Source organism: Pieris brassicae, chromosome 4, assembly GCF_905147105.1.
Source record: "Pieris brassicae chromosome 4, ilPieBrab1.1, whole genome shotgun sequence".
Taxonomy (NCBI): Eukaryota; Metazoa; Arthropoda; class Insecta; order Lepidoptera; family Pieridae; genus Pieris; species Pieris brassicae.
The window spans coordinates 18598754-18614874 of NC_059668.1; the positions used below are offsets into that span (position 1 = coordinate 18598754).

Sequence of the window (16121 nt, forward strand, 5' to 3'; positions counted from 1 at the left end):
ATGTTGGACATTAACGAATACGTCCAAAACGGTAGATTTCCTTTGACAGTCACAAATTGCACTTGTTTCAACTATTCTCAAGATTAATTTCGGTCGTCGAAGCTTTTAGGAACAAATTAGGTTGTCATTTTAATTTTAAAGGAGGTAATAGATAACCTCTTAGTGTGAAATGTAATGTAGCGAACCATTTATTATTTTTACAAAGATTTTATTGATCTGATTAAAATATATATTTGGTAAAATTAAATCACTGTATTTTCCTTACTTTACTAAATTAAGTTGTAGATAGTACATATATAAGCAAACATGCGGGTAGTTGATAATTTAAAATGGTACATAAAAATATTGTTCCTTTATAAACTTTAGTTACTGGATTATTTAAATATTTTAACGCAAACTACTTCACTTCTCCTTAATATAATTGTATAGACTGCAAATATCTGCTGTCATAATAACAAATTTAAACAAGTGTAAAAGTTTCGTCCTTGCTTATAGATTCAAGGTTGATTAAAGTATAAAGTGTCTAAATACCCGTCATTAAACGTAAAAATTATGTCCTTAATAGATCCTTAAATATAGCAATTTTATCGGCATTTTAAAGTAATGATGGCCTTATAAGGTGTAAATCAGGTTTACGAGTCTATGTTTTATGAAGCAAATTATAACTAAAAGGTATTTGGTGTAAAGTGACAAGTAATTGCAAAGAATGTTTCTCTTCACATTGAATCAAGTTCTGTTCTATAGTAGAGCACTAACGAGTGAGACTATATTTTTCTTACGACAATTAATACTAGAATAATTATAACGAATTCCATAATTATTTTTCCTTGATGCTCAAGAATAGAACCTGTAACTCCCTCTAGTGATTGCAATCTTAACTTGAATATTGTGTTTTTGTACCGGAGAACGTCTTGTTGCGACGGAGGTTTTCTTTATAGGATAGGGGGCAAAAAATGCCTACGGGACGCCCAAAAAGGGCAGACAGCTCCTATAAACGTCCATTTTAGTAGGTACGTTAAGAGGGGTGCATCCTCTTTTTTAAACAAAGGTCATACGGACGGACTGAAGGTCTCCTACGGATCAGCCCGCACTAGGAGCCGTTGCCATAGCTAGCTAGTTCGCAAAAGAAAATCAAGTGAAATTTTATGTTAACAAGGCTCGTACGTTGATGAAACAAGGCGTAGATACCCCTCATGACCCCCGCAATTCTTAAGAGTACAAAAACGTTACACAGCTCTGAATAAGAACCGTGTTGAAACTTGAAAGATAATTTGAACAAAGCCTATAATTTCCTCAGCCGCATTTATAAATTAACTTGTTATGAAACTTCGTCTCTATAATCTTTGATCATTAATGTTATGTCTAATGGCGACAAACGACATTCTATAAAAGGTAATCAATTGAAAATATAGACATTTCCTTCTGATATAACACCTTATAAAGCAGACAAGAAACGCGCTATTTAAGAAGTTGAGATTTATATATAATAGATATTGTGTGAGAAATGGATTTGCATTGCGGAACTTCCTGTACTGGACTGAAATCCCTACTTCGGCGGTTACCTTTTCCTATTGCTTTTACGTTTTAGTAGACAAAGCAGTCGTATGGAGGAGGTCTTAGGTTCGCTGTACGGATCATCGTTTCGGATTCGGGGGTTTTTGTAGTAGGCATAGTAAACTAAAGCAAAACATATCTAACGTGCTGAATATATTAAGAAAATTTAATATAAATATAATGATGTCTTTCTTTAAAGAAGACTAGAATAAATCTATTTAATTTTATTTATCACCTATATTAGGTTTAGAAAAGCAATATTAATATTTTCTATCTCCGGAAGCATGTGTTTAAAGTCTAGAACATGTGTCAAGCTTCCCCTGACCACAGTTGACTAACCAATGACCTCACTTCAGTTACACTCGTCATGAAATAAACCACAATTGTTATTATATTGCATTTAGTAAACTAATTTTGATAATATTACGTTTACGTCGTCGAAAAATAATTACGAAATTAATTTGATTTAGTAAATTCTTTTGCCATTTATCACAAGCGTAAATTATATAATCGAAAACTATAAATAAAAATTAACTTAGTATATTTTAATTTTTGCAAGGGTTCTCCGACAGGTAATTCCAAAATTGGTAATGGTGAAAAGGCTGTATTGGTATGTTAATAAGGATAAAATTAAAATATTTTAGTAACCTCAACCGGTACTCGATTTATTACAGTAATAATATTATCTTCGTAATAGAAAGTTTAATCCCAAGAGAATTCACCGACCGGAGCAATATTAATCAATTTGAGCAACAAAGAGTTATAACCTATCAGATTAAAGAACAACCTTCACGATAATTATTTTATTAATGACGAATACAATCTTAAAATATATTACAAGTGCTACAGAAAATATAATTAAAAATCCCCTTCTACGATTTGGGTCTTAGCTTATGATTCCAATTTGATGGGATTCGAATGAAATGCTAAGTCGAAACTCTGAATCTCATTCAAGACATACCAATTATCTTACTATGTTCTCCTTCGTACGAGCAAACGATAATTGCTCAAATTGAAAGAAATCTAATCATTGGTACGGGGTTCCATCAGACGCATTCGAGATCATAGTTATTATAAATTTTTATACCTAAACGTTTAGATAAATTAATGGACTCATCGTTTAACTTAATTAAGTTATAATTGTGTTAGGAACGCGCCTTATCTTGTGCATAATTCTGATTTAGTCATATAAATTGCAATAACAATGCGTTCATTTAATTGAGTACGTGACTAAAATTCACAATAAAATTAGTTTTAATAACAATACGGAAAATCCGAATCGTAAGATTTCTTAGAAGTTTGACGAACAAGACTAGAACAGTGGTCGTAGCACGAACTTTGCGATACTTGTAGCTCGACCGCCAATTCTATTCGACACTGTGATGTTAATATTTCTCAAGAGCGCCGCTCTTTTGCCGCCTTTTCTATACAAAATCTACCGTCGCTATACCATTACGTTACCTATTCGAATTTACAATTTGCGTCTGCTAAGGGAAAGGTCTTCGTTGTAAACGTTGCATAATTTACGGGCCTGTATACATTTTACAAAACGTAAATGAAACTGAATTCTAGTTTTAAAGATGGTTAAACTATTTTATTCAATGGAATATTTTTTAGCAAATCTCAAAACCAGATTATGTCTTGAGAAATGAGAATATATAGAAAGTAATGGTGATCAGTTTTTCTTTACAAAGATATATATAGGCCGGTCGTGCATAAAATTGTCATGGGAATATCGCGACAGACTCGATCGCGATCAACCTTCCGCACAAGGAAAACTGAGGCACTAGGACCATGGTTCTTAATAACGTAACCTTATTTCTAAGATTATATAACTGTCTAAATAAGGAAACCTCGTGTTAAACTTAGTCAAAGGGGACTAAGTTTAACACCAATTATTATTTAAGCTGCTGTGCGTTCTATCTTTAAGTCGTAATACTACGCTATGAAGATTTTATGACACCAATTAAATTAATTAATCATGGTCAATATTATTTTATTAAATTGATTCTTTAGCACTTACTGACTTTGAAAACAAAAAACTATAAAATGAATTACATAAACTAATTGTAACGAAATCTTTAGCAATCTGCATTCCTGCAACTAACACTTTCTAAATCTTGTATTTCATGTCCATTTAATAGTTAACAAGCCAATAGCAAGTACTAGTATTACAAGAGTACCTGTATCGGACGCCCACGCATCGGCAATTTGTGTTCGTATCCCGTTGGCCCGACACTGTGTGGGACGAATCCAGTTCTCAAACATACAATTACTATGATACATATTTCAAGATACGTTGTAGATTTGATAACGTTGAGATTGTATATTTACTGACAATTTGTGTAAGTTAAGTATCTAATATTAACTGCAAACATTAGTTTCACTTCAATTCAATTCTGTATAGTTTGATTTGTATATAGTCTAGACTAACTATTAGAAAGCTGATATATTTGATAATCTGTGCATAGTGTAAAATAAAGTCGCTTCCCGGCGCTGTACGCAGTTCTTTTAAATTACACTTTCCTGTTTCCACGCGCACGAAGTCGCTGTCAATTGTCATAAAACATTTAATGATTTTGATTTATAACGATTTCGTAGGTGTAAGAATATTAAAAAAAAACTATTAATTGCAGTCGTATTATCGTTAACGTTGTACAGTATTTAGGATGCTTCGTCCAAATGGACATTTGTTACTATAGTATTTAAATTAGGGTAATAAAGATAAGCAGCTGATTGTAAACACATGTACAATTAATCATTTCGCTTTATTTGAATTCAACATTCGTTGACATTCCGTTTTGGTTATTTGAGGTATTTCGATCGTACAAACAGAAAACAAACATTCACATATTCGTTCGTAGTGAGTCATCTTTAACGCGATACATAATTGATTCTCAATCGAATAAAGCAGCTGCGAATTAAATGATAATGATTACATGGAAAAATATTAATTGTTAGGTACAAAATCTTTTAACTAAAGCACTTAAATGCTACATGATGTCAAAATAGCTTTTAAGAGAACAACATAGAACTATTGCTTGCAATTAGGTAAACTTGGTGCTATGTAAATATGTTAACAGCATTAATTCCTTTGTGGTTAATGCACGTTGTTATGTTCGATTACTGGCGAGACTATTGTTTCATGAAAATCTAATTATTTTAGAAATACAAGGATGTGGGTAGGCATATATATATAATTCATATAAAGATTTTAAAATCTAACCAATATCTCCACGATGATGTCAACATATTACATCCTTAAAGTGCGCAATTAACCACCCAAGATTTCAACCACCCATATAGTTTTATGCAAATCAAAATACAAAACAAGGTTGCATATATCGAGAGATAGTATGCAAATATGCCATTTGGCCTTAAACTTTCACACAATAAAATAAATTAGTTAAATTATTACGTGTTAAAATTAAAAGACAAGTAACTTAATATCCAAATTGATCTTTAAGTATTTAAGTGAAACTTAAGTAAGTTTAAAAGGTGTCAAGGGCGTGTTAATCGTACAAAAAATATATTTCTATATCAAACTTTTAACTTGGGTATTAATCTTTACAGTTTTTCATTATGATATTACTACTCACTATATAGTCCTTAACTCAAATTTAAATAGAATTGTTGTCTAGAAATTGCATTATTTTGAAGTTGTTCATCATAATATCAGCGATGATTCCACAAAAAGCAATAAAAGATAAGGATATCCAGGCTTGACAGCCCTAGTTAAATATGAACGTGGTCATTTATGCAGTCTGTCTGATACGAACCCAGATAAAAGGTCAAACATCGCAGGATGTCTTCATACAGTACCGTGTTTGTGTTGTAAATGATTCCCTTCCGAACCAATCAGGTGTTATTTATTGGGTCGTAAAAACTACTCAATATACTTTAATAGAATGAATTGAGTTGTTTATACACTATCACAATTGAATTTATGTATCTAATATCCCGCTTATCTGGTTTTACATTTTGTATTCTGCGAACTCAATATTATATTGACTGCTTTCTTGAATCTATTAAGCGCTTGGTCTATTAAGAACGTATGTTCCATTCCCGTAAAAATAATTGTTTTGAGAAAGGCATCAAATAGACATAAAGAAAATTCAATCAATAAATGGTATTCAGATTCGATCATATGCATTCGCTGAATCTATTCTAGTCTACTGATAACATAACAAGATCATATCACACGTTTCTAGACATTACGTAATTGATGACAAAATCGGTGATCATTAAATTATTGTCAATTTAAACGAAATCTCATGTTTGAGGAAGCTATGAGTCGATTTTTACCACGCTTCCTAAGATTTACATATATGTATAGTATATACATAGAGGAAAACGTTATTATACCTATATGAATCGCTCAAGATGACTCAATCTGCGTCACGAAACTAAATGACTAATACAAATGGCACACGTTTATAAGAAATTTATTTGTTTACAGGTAACCCGGCTGCACCTTAGGCCGAGAATCCAATTCCATCGTGGACAGTTACGAGCTATAATGAAAAAATTGAGATCGTCCGGTATCCATGCAGTTTATATATATTAAGTTCGTTATCTCTGTGATATTTAAAATGATTAAGTAATGTGTGACTCATGTTTGATTTTTAATGTAATAGGTTGACGCATCGTGGCCTAACACTTGCGTAGAAAGGTAGTATTTCCATTAGTGAGCTCATGATTACTTATAGTGTAATAACTGGACGGATAAACTAAAAATACTCTTTGAAATGACAATGTGATCTCAGATACCGAGTTTTACTATGAGGATTTTTTATTAAATCTTGGTGCTTATGTTAATTCCCTTATCACAAAACTGTAAAACCCGTTTCAGGTGACATGGTCTGAAAACTCTTAAGCGAAAAGGTACTAAATATTTCTCTTGGGGGGCTGACGTGATATGACGTATGGGGGGTGACGTAGACGGGTTTTATTGTTTTATACAGAATAAGTAGGCGTTAGATGGTTAAGAATCGATGCCACTGTCACCTAAAGTGCCTAGTATATTATTGAGTTATTCGTCCTTTATGTTTAGATTAGTTATGTTACCTATAAAATATAGATGTATATGCCTAAATAATTGTCGGTTCATAAGCTGCTCAAAACTTTAATGAGATAGAAACATCAGTTACATTGCAATGATAATCAATTCGCATGAATCAGTATCGAGAAAGTATGAAAGTGGGTTACTGTAGTGAATTTTAAGGCTGTATTCCTACGTGTGGGATGAATACCAACAACGGAACTTATGACTAACGGCTTATACGAACTCTGACACACGAAAGGTGTCGAATTCTGATTTATCACGTTTGAGTTATCTCTTCCAATTAAATACCTATTATTGAAAATTAATTGATCGTTAAGACGTTAATTTTGATCTTTATCTTTTTAGAATTGTATTTTTGGAATATCGTTTTTCGAATACACAAAGATTTACTCAAAAAGTACTTGATTTTAAACATAAATAAAAAAATTGTCTTGCAACATTTAAGCCTATCTTATTTCATATACACGGCTTATAACCAGTTCCAATATAGAATAGTATATATTGGTAATATTATGAACTATCTAGTAGTAGTAGTAGAAAAGTATAAACAAATATTATGTGTGTGTTCTAAGATTAAATAATAGAACTGAAGCTTACCATATTATAATGCAAATTATTAAACTATTATTTGTCTATCTATATAAATAAGTATATAGGCTATGATTGCATTGTACTTGATAGCTATAATGTAAATATATTGTTAACCCTAATTTAAATATTACTAACAATCTCGTCTAAGTTAGTTTTATTGATGTACTCTTTGGGAAATTCTTAATATAATAACATCACATAATTTTACTGGACATACGTTTCTCGGTAAAGAATCTGGCCAAAAAGACTGTTCTGTAATTTTTGTATGTTTTGTAAGGTAGATTTTATACATTTGCAAATTTTGAAACGTATGTATCAACTAGTCAATAAAACATAAAGAAACGTTTATTTGTTTGATTTGCGTTTTTTGACCAATTTGACCGTATTTTGTGACTTCATAGTATCAGAAGAGGTCTTATTAGTGAACCTTTCCTAGAGTGATCTCTAAGCAGAAGTACTTACCAACAAAGAATTAAAAAAGTCAGGGTCAGGTAGCTATCCATAAATGTTTCCCTATTACAGTGCTACATTTTTATAAATAAAAATTAACTTCTTAATAGAAATAAAGCTTCAATAATTTCTGATAATGAAAAGATGTCTATTGTAAATATGTAGATAAATATTTAACACTTAAACAGGTTTTATTCTATTGACTCCATGAGTAATAGTTATTTTACGTAAGCCGTTCGTTCGTGTTAGCGGTTCGAAGACGCAATATGCTTTGGAAAATAATTTAGTGCAATTTCGTTACTATACCCTTATGGAAACTCGTGTAGTTTTTCTTCACTCGTCACATTAACCTTCACTACTGTGACGTTTTTGTGTCTAAAAAATAATAATACTATAAACAATAGTTGTTTCTAGTTCTTGCAGGTACACATTATCCATTTATCCAAAGGAAATAAATAAATAGACAAAGAAATGCATTTGGTATAAACTAATATCATTTTCATATCTATATTCATCCAAGATAGGGTAAATGAGAAACGTACTTAGTGTGTTTTAACTACTTAGGTTTGGAATTGCCAAGAAGGTATTGCGCCTGGCCCCTTGATCTATAAATGAGCATTGTGACTGAATTACACAGATCAAGTTAAGAAAATAATGATACTTTACCTTAAACCTAGATATTATTTGTTACTAGGTGCAAAGACTGCTATTTGAATAGTCTAAGACATGTATTCTACCCATTAACTGCTAACCAAGTAATTATAAAACCATTATCATTTTCTGGTTATCTTTTATGATATAATTAGCAGACAAAGCATTATTAGAACAACGGCATTGACATCTCAATTAAGACCTATAAAATATTTAGTATTAACAAGGAAAATAAAACAAAAACATCCAAAATTAAATAACTTCATTTATTTCAGAGTCAAATTTGTTTCCTACATAAACGTGTTAGAATGGACGCCGTATTGGCTGTCTCGGTACGCGATGGTAATACAAGTGCACTGTGGAGGGCTTTAAAGAGCGTTCCCGCGCGTCACCACTTCCGCCATATGCATTTCGCAACGAACGCTTATTTTATATCACAGTTACAGATGTTTCATAAGAATGTTTTACCCGCGTTGGGTGACGCACGAGGCCGCTTATAGCACTATTGACTTTAATTAATATTAATAACTATGCATTCACATACACCCGAACAAATCGCGAATCGGTAACAACTACGAACCACTACCGACGGGCCGTTGACGCTTTCACGCTACGTTCCTCTTTAACTCACTGTTGTAACAGTTAAGAGGCGTTTATATGCAACGTCGATTTGGTCCTTCCGGCCTCGTCGATCAAACTATCGCCTGAACACCCTAATTTAATCAATAATCAACAATTATCCGCCCATCGCTAACACTACACGCTTTAATATCGAGTGGAAAAATATTTTCTGATTTTTCTCCAAACAAAATTAACATAACATCTTCCATGCTGGACGCACATGGCAAAACAAAATACAAGGCGAGACGTGGCATGGGAGAGCTACGAGATCAATTTATTTTAGATAAACTGCGCCTTTAGCATGCGCAAATGTTTTGCAGGCGATTTCTATTTTAGCGATTTCATCAGAATGAAAAAAAACTATAAAAAATTTAAATAATTAGTTTTTATTACAAATTAACCAAAATTCCGTTTTTAGATATGATTGTGTTATAATCCCGCAACTCTTCCACAACACGAGTTATTGCTAATATATCTTCATACACTTATAAGAACACTTCAATAAACAGCTTCTCTTTATATACTACACAATTTACATATGGTTTACATATTTTACACAGCAATAATTGTTTTTTTTTTATATCTATATCGAATCGCTAAATATTGTCGCATATAAGCATGTTTACATACACCATAAGGCGTCATTTTAAACAATCCATCCCCAAATTAATGCAACGTGATTCGAACATTATAAATATAACAAAGAGAACGATGCGCCTTCAGACGTAATTTAAAAAGGAAATAATAAAATCTATAAATGCTGACAAATCTGTCTTTTGTCTGGAATGACACTAGGTGCCGGTTTTGTTTGGACGCTGTATTTTTTTTAATTATCTTTTGTTTTATAATAAGATGATATTAACAAATTGTATGGCAAATTCTGCTTAACAGTTCGTCATAAAGCTAGTACTGTAGATTACATACAAGTAGGACCTTAGAGCAATTTTTACACTATGATTTGTATTCGAATTCAAATTTCTTAATCTCAATTACGGGTCTGTTCCATGGACAGTTAAATATAACTGTTTGTTTTTAATTACTTAGCTATTACCATTGGTTTTTTAGTTAAACCACAGATCTAAGTCTCAGACCACATAGAAATATTAATACATATAAACAAATTGATTTATTCAAAAACAGCGTCCAATCATAACGGCATTAAGAAACTAGCGAAAAATTCAGTACGATCAAATTTAATACCACTAAAATACGTTACAATTTCAAAAAATAAGCGATAACCAACGGATAGACGAACGTATGGCAAAAATATTGGCGTAGTCCTGCGACGTACAAAGAAACACGAATTAAACTAAGTGAATTGTATCAGTTACCAACTGCCAGTCTCAGTAGCCTTTCAAAATCACCGCGAGATTGGCTATTACGGCCCGTGAGAGACAAAATCGAAAAACTCAGCCCCTTATCACACAGTACTAGAACAATTAAAACACAAGAAACGGCAAAACAAAATTAAAAGCAAAATTCAGTACAAAATTGTTCTAATATTCTCTTACTGACACAACCCTAAAATGAAAAAAAAAATGGTAGAAAAAACAGACAACTGTTTTCATATTTACATAGTTGCACACCGTAGACACGATATTTTTAGTAAATCAACGCAGAATATTATTCGTGTGCACGGTTAGTTTAAATAAGATTCTTAAGTATTGATTACGTTATTTCTCTATGGCATTGCAACTTTTGTGACTCCATTGCGGCTACACTCCGGACAATAAGGGAAGACAATTTTATAATATAACCTTTGAAATCAAACAAACAACTAAGAACATATAACATCTAATACATACATAAAACCGGTTTTTACGGTTTTTTTTATAAGTAAATAGTTTAAATGCTGAAAAAACAATATAAATTTAAATAAATTACATCATTTAAATATTCTTGTAGTACAGAAATTTAAAAGATTATAACAAGTGTTTCTAAGGGTACAGACCGAGGTCCACATTTTAACCGATATACGAGAATAAGGTACAAAATTATAAATGAATTCTAAATTCTAATTCTCTTTACAGTAATAAAGATTTAATTTTGATATTTATAGGAATGAATTATCTATAGATTATATAAGGTCCGGTGTGGTACCTAATGGTTCATTGGTACAGTGTAGCCGCTGAAGGAAGCGAGAGCACAGCTAAGTGGACGCATCCGTTTTGATCAAGTTACTTGTCCCTGAAAAAAAATCACTTAGTTATTAATAATATTTATATATAGATACGATCTCATTACAAAATGTGTAGCGGTATTAGTTGCCATGGTTACCATTTTTTTTATATGAAAATGACGTTTTATAATAAGTCTTGAGTTTTATCCAATATGTACGATTTTAATATAAAATGCATAGACATAGACAATAGAGTAATACAATCGTCCTACGGAATGGTTGGATTTTCGATTGACTAATCACGAAACGCGACATCGTGTCGTTTTTTGTATCTTTGATATGAAATCTAATCAGATTCAATCTAATCTAAATTACTATAGTTCAATGTAAGTTAAACTATGTAGAAAGGGAGAAAATAAGATACAGTACCTACCTCATCCAATGAGAGTGCGAGTTGTGTGCCGGCGTAGGCGCATGGCTTTGGGTCGCGACTCGTTGGACCACCTGGAATCACATATTGGACATTAGTCACCATACATAAATCACTATTTTTTAAATCTTTTTTTTTTTCACTTAAGATTTAAAGTACAGTAAAACCCGCTTAAGACGATTTCTCACTGACCCTACCAAAAACGCGTCTTAAGCGAGAAAGCGTATCATGCGGGATAGGAAAAATAAAACGTACTACATACCATTATGTATTATGTTCTAATTTTGGTATTTATAGGTATTCAATTATACATTTATGAATAACATTAAATACGTATTGTAATTATAATTACGTTATATAAAATAATCACTGATTTTTGTTTGACAGAAAGATTTAAATGCATTAGCAATTAAAATATTTTTAACATAATTCAAATTTTGTAGTGCATCTTCGCTTTGATCCAAAATAGCCACATAGTGTCTTAAATCCTTAACAGCTGATAATGGCTGGGCATTTGACAAAACCGGAGTTGACTCATCTTCGTCTTCATCATTATCACTAACGGCCTCGTTTTGTGTGTTATTTACATTCTCAATTTGATCTTCAATTGATTGAATTTCGTACATTGTCATCAATGGAAGAATATGCAGGAAAACCCTGCAGTATTTCGGGTTCTTCACGTGCGGGCGGGGGGTTAGAGCGCTCAGTTAGACCTCTCGGCTCGGGCTGGGGCGTATTAAACGGGATGACGAATAGTATTAAGCGTTAAGAAATGTATGCAAATAGTCTCAAGTTGCAAAGACTGGCGTAAAAAAATGTATTAAGCGTGATCGTCTTAAACGGGTTCTACTGTATATAAAAGAGAGCTTGAAGAGGCAAGTAAAAGCTCTTGTGACCCAACTGGATGTGTTTTTCTACTTCAACTTCTGATTGAACACTTTCAAGATAAAAAAATGTGTGCGTGTACTAATGTACACACGTAAGAATTGAAACTTCTTTATGACATTATTTTTGGAAAAATGTTCTTCTAAATGCAACTTTACAGAAATTGGTTAAATAAAGTTAAATTAGATAAAGTTTAACAAAAGTCTTTTATTATCATAGACATGAATACAAATAATACAATTATTTAGTTTTACCATATTACTACTAAGATTATTACAGAATTTCATTCCATGTAATAGAATTATTACTATCGTTACTGTATATTTTTGATATTAACGGCTCCGAATCTCGAATCAACCGTAGTAGGGACAAGAAAAAGATGTCGCGTAACGGAAAAATGTGACGCGTAACCGAAAAAATGTGACGGTATTTTTCCCCACCGCCGATAAAGAAGTTTCACTTCAATAGAACTAAAAAGTAGGATTTAAAAATAGTATGTGTTTAAAAATATATATATATTAGTAAGTCAAATTCAAATAAAACACGAACAGAATCTTCAATATGAGCCCAACTCAGATTTTAGTCTCAGTGCAATGTGACCTTCTATACAACAACACATAAAACAAAATATATAATAAATACCTGTTGAACAAAAGCCCGTGTGAGATGAGGCGCGCTGCGTTCGGCGACTTCGAAAGCTCGACGCAACTCTTCAATGGCTGCCACGCTCGAAGGACCGTGTTTACGGGACAACTGGAATTATTAAACATATTTTTATGACTAAATGAAATGATAGTAAATAATAATTATATTCGTTTACGATCTTAGGTCCGTCGGCCATTCAGATTGCATTTGTTTATTTATTATTTGGTAATTTTTTATGTGTTTAAAGTAATTTGCAGTATACAGGTCATCAGGCCGGGTTACTCTTAGAGAAAAAGCCCTGAGTGTGAACATCACAATTGAGAGGACAGACCCTTAATCAAGGGTTCATACTTCATAGTTGATATCATACCTCATTGAGAAGCGGATTAATGAGTTGGTGTAAGTAGGCGTGGCGCCTGACTTTGTTCTCCTCACTCGGCCCTCTGTGGTCTAACGGAGAAGCCTGGAATACACAAATTTTGATAAGGTTTTGATTACGACTAATACGTTAAATTAAGGATATCCCTAAGTATAAAGGTATTTTTAATGATAAAATCCTGATTTCACGTTTATTTACTAAATATATTAGCCGCATAACTGATTTGTCAAAGCTAACCTTAGTAATTATATTTATATATATTTAATTATATAGTTGAAGACTCGTGTCTGCGTTAAAGTTAATCCAAATCAAACGAGTAAGATGCTCATGTGATGTTAAGTGATACCGCCGCCTATGGGCACTCACATTGGTAGAAGGCTCGCAAGTGCGATGCCGGCCTTAATAAAAGTATCCGTAAGATCTTCTAATTCAGATTGAATGATCACAAGAACAGACTGTGTAGGTTGTCGATATTATGACTAGCTTTAATATAATTAATAATACTATTTCAATATAACTTATCAACGATTCTAAAGAGAACATATATTTATTAAATTTAATGAAATCATGATAAACTGACCGGTTTGTTATAAACACCACTATCCCTGTTGGATGTATGTTCCCTTTCTCTTTCCTTCCTATCATCTCTTTCCCTCTCCCTCTCCCTGTCTCTGTCTCTTTCGCGCTCTCTATCCCTCTCTTTTACGCGCTGCTCCACTGGCGTTGGTACTATTGGAGATTGGCGTGACTGAAAAAATAATTCATTATGTTATGATATACACTTCTGAAACTTCGTTAATCGGTTTACAAGTTCTGATACATTACTAAAGAGGTAAGAGGGAACACATAATGATCAGGGGCCGTTCAAGTTCCCCAATTTCTTCTCCACCCCTGCCTGTTGTCAGCAAAATAACTCAAAAATCTCAAAAATAATATTGTATACGTACTAAACGTGTCTTTGTGTAGGAATCGAAAGGAATGTGTGGATAATATGTGTAAAAAAGTAAATAATTACTGTTGACGTAAACAAAATAAGAAAATCAAAGACCTCCCCTGCACCCCTCACGGCTAGTCACATCAGGACTCCGTAAGACATTATGTTGGTTTAATTTGTGAATGAACTGAATTATTACAATACACTAGCAAACATTATTTTTAAATAAAAATATGTGGTCAATAAGGATTATTGTTCTTTATAACAGTACTAGTCAAAATAGTTGGCGTTTCACCAACAACCCTCTGCCTCACATAGGGGACTTTAAACAAAGTGGGTCATAGGTTAATTGCTATAATATAACTTAAAAGTATCATATTTCTTGTAAAGTATACATACAGTTTGATTGTCGTGTGAGTTATTATTGAGAGGTTTCTCAATAGGCGACTCGTCTCCGCGTGTGAGAGATCCATTCTGTTTGGGCACTGTAGGGGAACTTGGGGACACGAGAGCTGAAAAAAAAAATACATTTACTTTACATGTATACATTTATTTCTTATTTGGGTTTTGCGACTGTTGTCTCTCTATTATTATTCTTTTTTTATTTATTTTTTGATTATTGTTATTTTATGTGTGTTTTGTTAGTAATACATGTTATGTCTATGTCTAGTTATACTATTTAAACTGTGACATCAGGTAGATTTTCACAACTAAAGAGAATGAGTTTTTGAATGAATTACAATTAGATGTGGGATAATCATATATATGTAGTTTAATATTTAAAAAAAAAACAAGTTATTTTCAACCATCTCGCTATATTTTATTGTAAGATCAAACCATACTTACAAGTACTCGCTGTACGGTTACAGTAGATTTTATAAAACAATTTTATTATTATATTATTTGTTTTAGATTTTGAAAAAGACCAAGTAACTGGGTTACATAGTAAAAAAATATTATTTAAAACTAACCAGGTTCATCATGGAGAGTACGCCGTTTGTCGTCGTCGTTGGCGGATGCGTGCGTATGCGCATGAAGCGCACGTGCTCCGGCTGCACCGCGGACCGTCATTATCCAAGGCTCATCTGCCTCGCCATCGCCGCGACTCATGTCTTCACTGGAAAATTAAATACATTTACTTAGCTAATGATTTTATTTTATATTAATTAAACAAAACAAAGTTATGAACTAAAAATGGGTAGCTTTTTTCTTTTGAAAAATCATTCAATCGGGGTGTAATTGTTTAATAAACTTATCAAATTTGTATTAAGATAAATTTTTGACATCTAGTACATACAGAATACAAACGTGTTTAGGCTTAGTATTTAATTTGAAGCCAAACCCCTTGTTGCAACTATACTAACCAGAAAGGCCACCCTCTGTAATATATTAATGCCTTGTTTATTTTATTTATAATTAAATATTAAAAACTCACGAATCAGAGTTCTCAGATTCCGTTTCGCTCTCCTCGCTCCTCTGGGACTTCCACTTCTTATACCTATCTATAAGATCCATTAGGTATGAATTCTTCTTTGCCTTTCTGATGAATTGGAATTTTAGCAGCTCCTTTGCTGTCGGTCTCTAAAATGTTAACGATAACGAGTTAATAAAATATAAGTCGCAATTAAAATCGAAATTGCCTCATAATTAATAACTGTTCAGCAGGATTGTTTGGCTTAAGTAATATTATAAAACACTTAGAAATATGTCTATAAATCACCTCTGATACAGTGAAATTTATATTATATTCACAAAATTCTCAAAACTGAATAAAATACTATGTATACAATTTTCTCG

At 32.4% G+C, this 16121-nt stretch overlaps 2 protein-coding genes across 6 annotated transcripts in view; one reads left to right on the forward strand and one right to left on the reverse strand.

The window, feature by feature from the left end:
* The window catches only part of LOC123708752 (integrin beta-6-like), a 35357-nt gene extending 27804 nt beyond the window's left edge, over positions 1-7553 (forward strand). Inside the window, exon 7 of the mRNA XM_045659616.1 lies at positions 6014-7553. The gene's annotated coding sequence lies outside the window, so the exon portion shown is untranslated. The remainder of the gene's footprint in view (positions 1-6013) is intronic.
* A 1003-nt stretch (positions 7554-8556) lies between these two features.
* Positions 8557-16121, reverse strand: part of LOC123708110 (serine/threonine-protein kinase 26) — a 70700-nt gene continuing 63135 nt past the window's right edge. For 4 of the 5 annotated variants that reach the window (XM_045658623.1, XM_045658622.1, XM_045658620.1 and 1 more), the window contains exons 5-12: positions 15760-15905; positions 15296-15441; positions 14724-14836; positions 13971-14138; positions 13382-13474; positions 13009-13119; positions 11485-11555; positions 8557-11119 (exon numbers count right to left, since the gene is read on the reverse strand). In XM_045658623.1, the coding sequence (XP_045514579.1) occupies positions 11110-11119; positions 11485-11555; positions 13009-13119; positions 13382-13474; positions 13971-14138; positions 14724-14836; positions 15296-15441; positions 15760-15905 (858 nt within the window). In that variant the 3' untranslated portion in view covers positions 8557-11109. Of the gene's footprint in view, positions 11120-11480; positions 11556-13008; positions 13120-13381; positions 13475-13970; positions 14139-14723; positions 14837-15295; positions 15442-15759; positions 15906-16121 lie in introns of all 5 variants that reach the window. The other variant, XM_045658621.1, reaches the window with a different exon arrangement.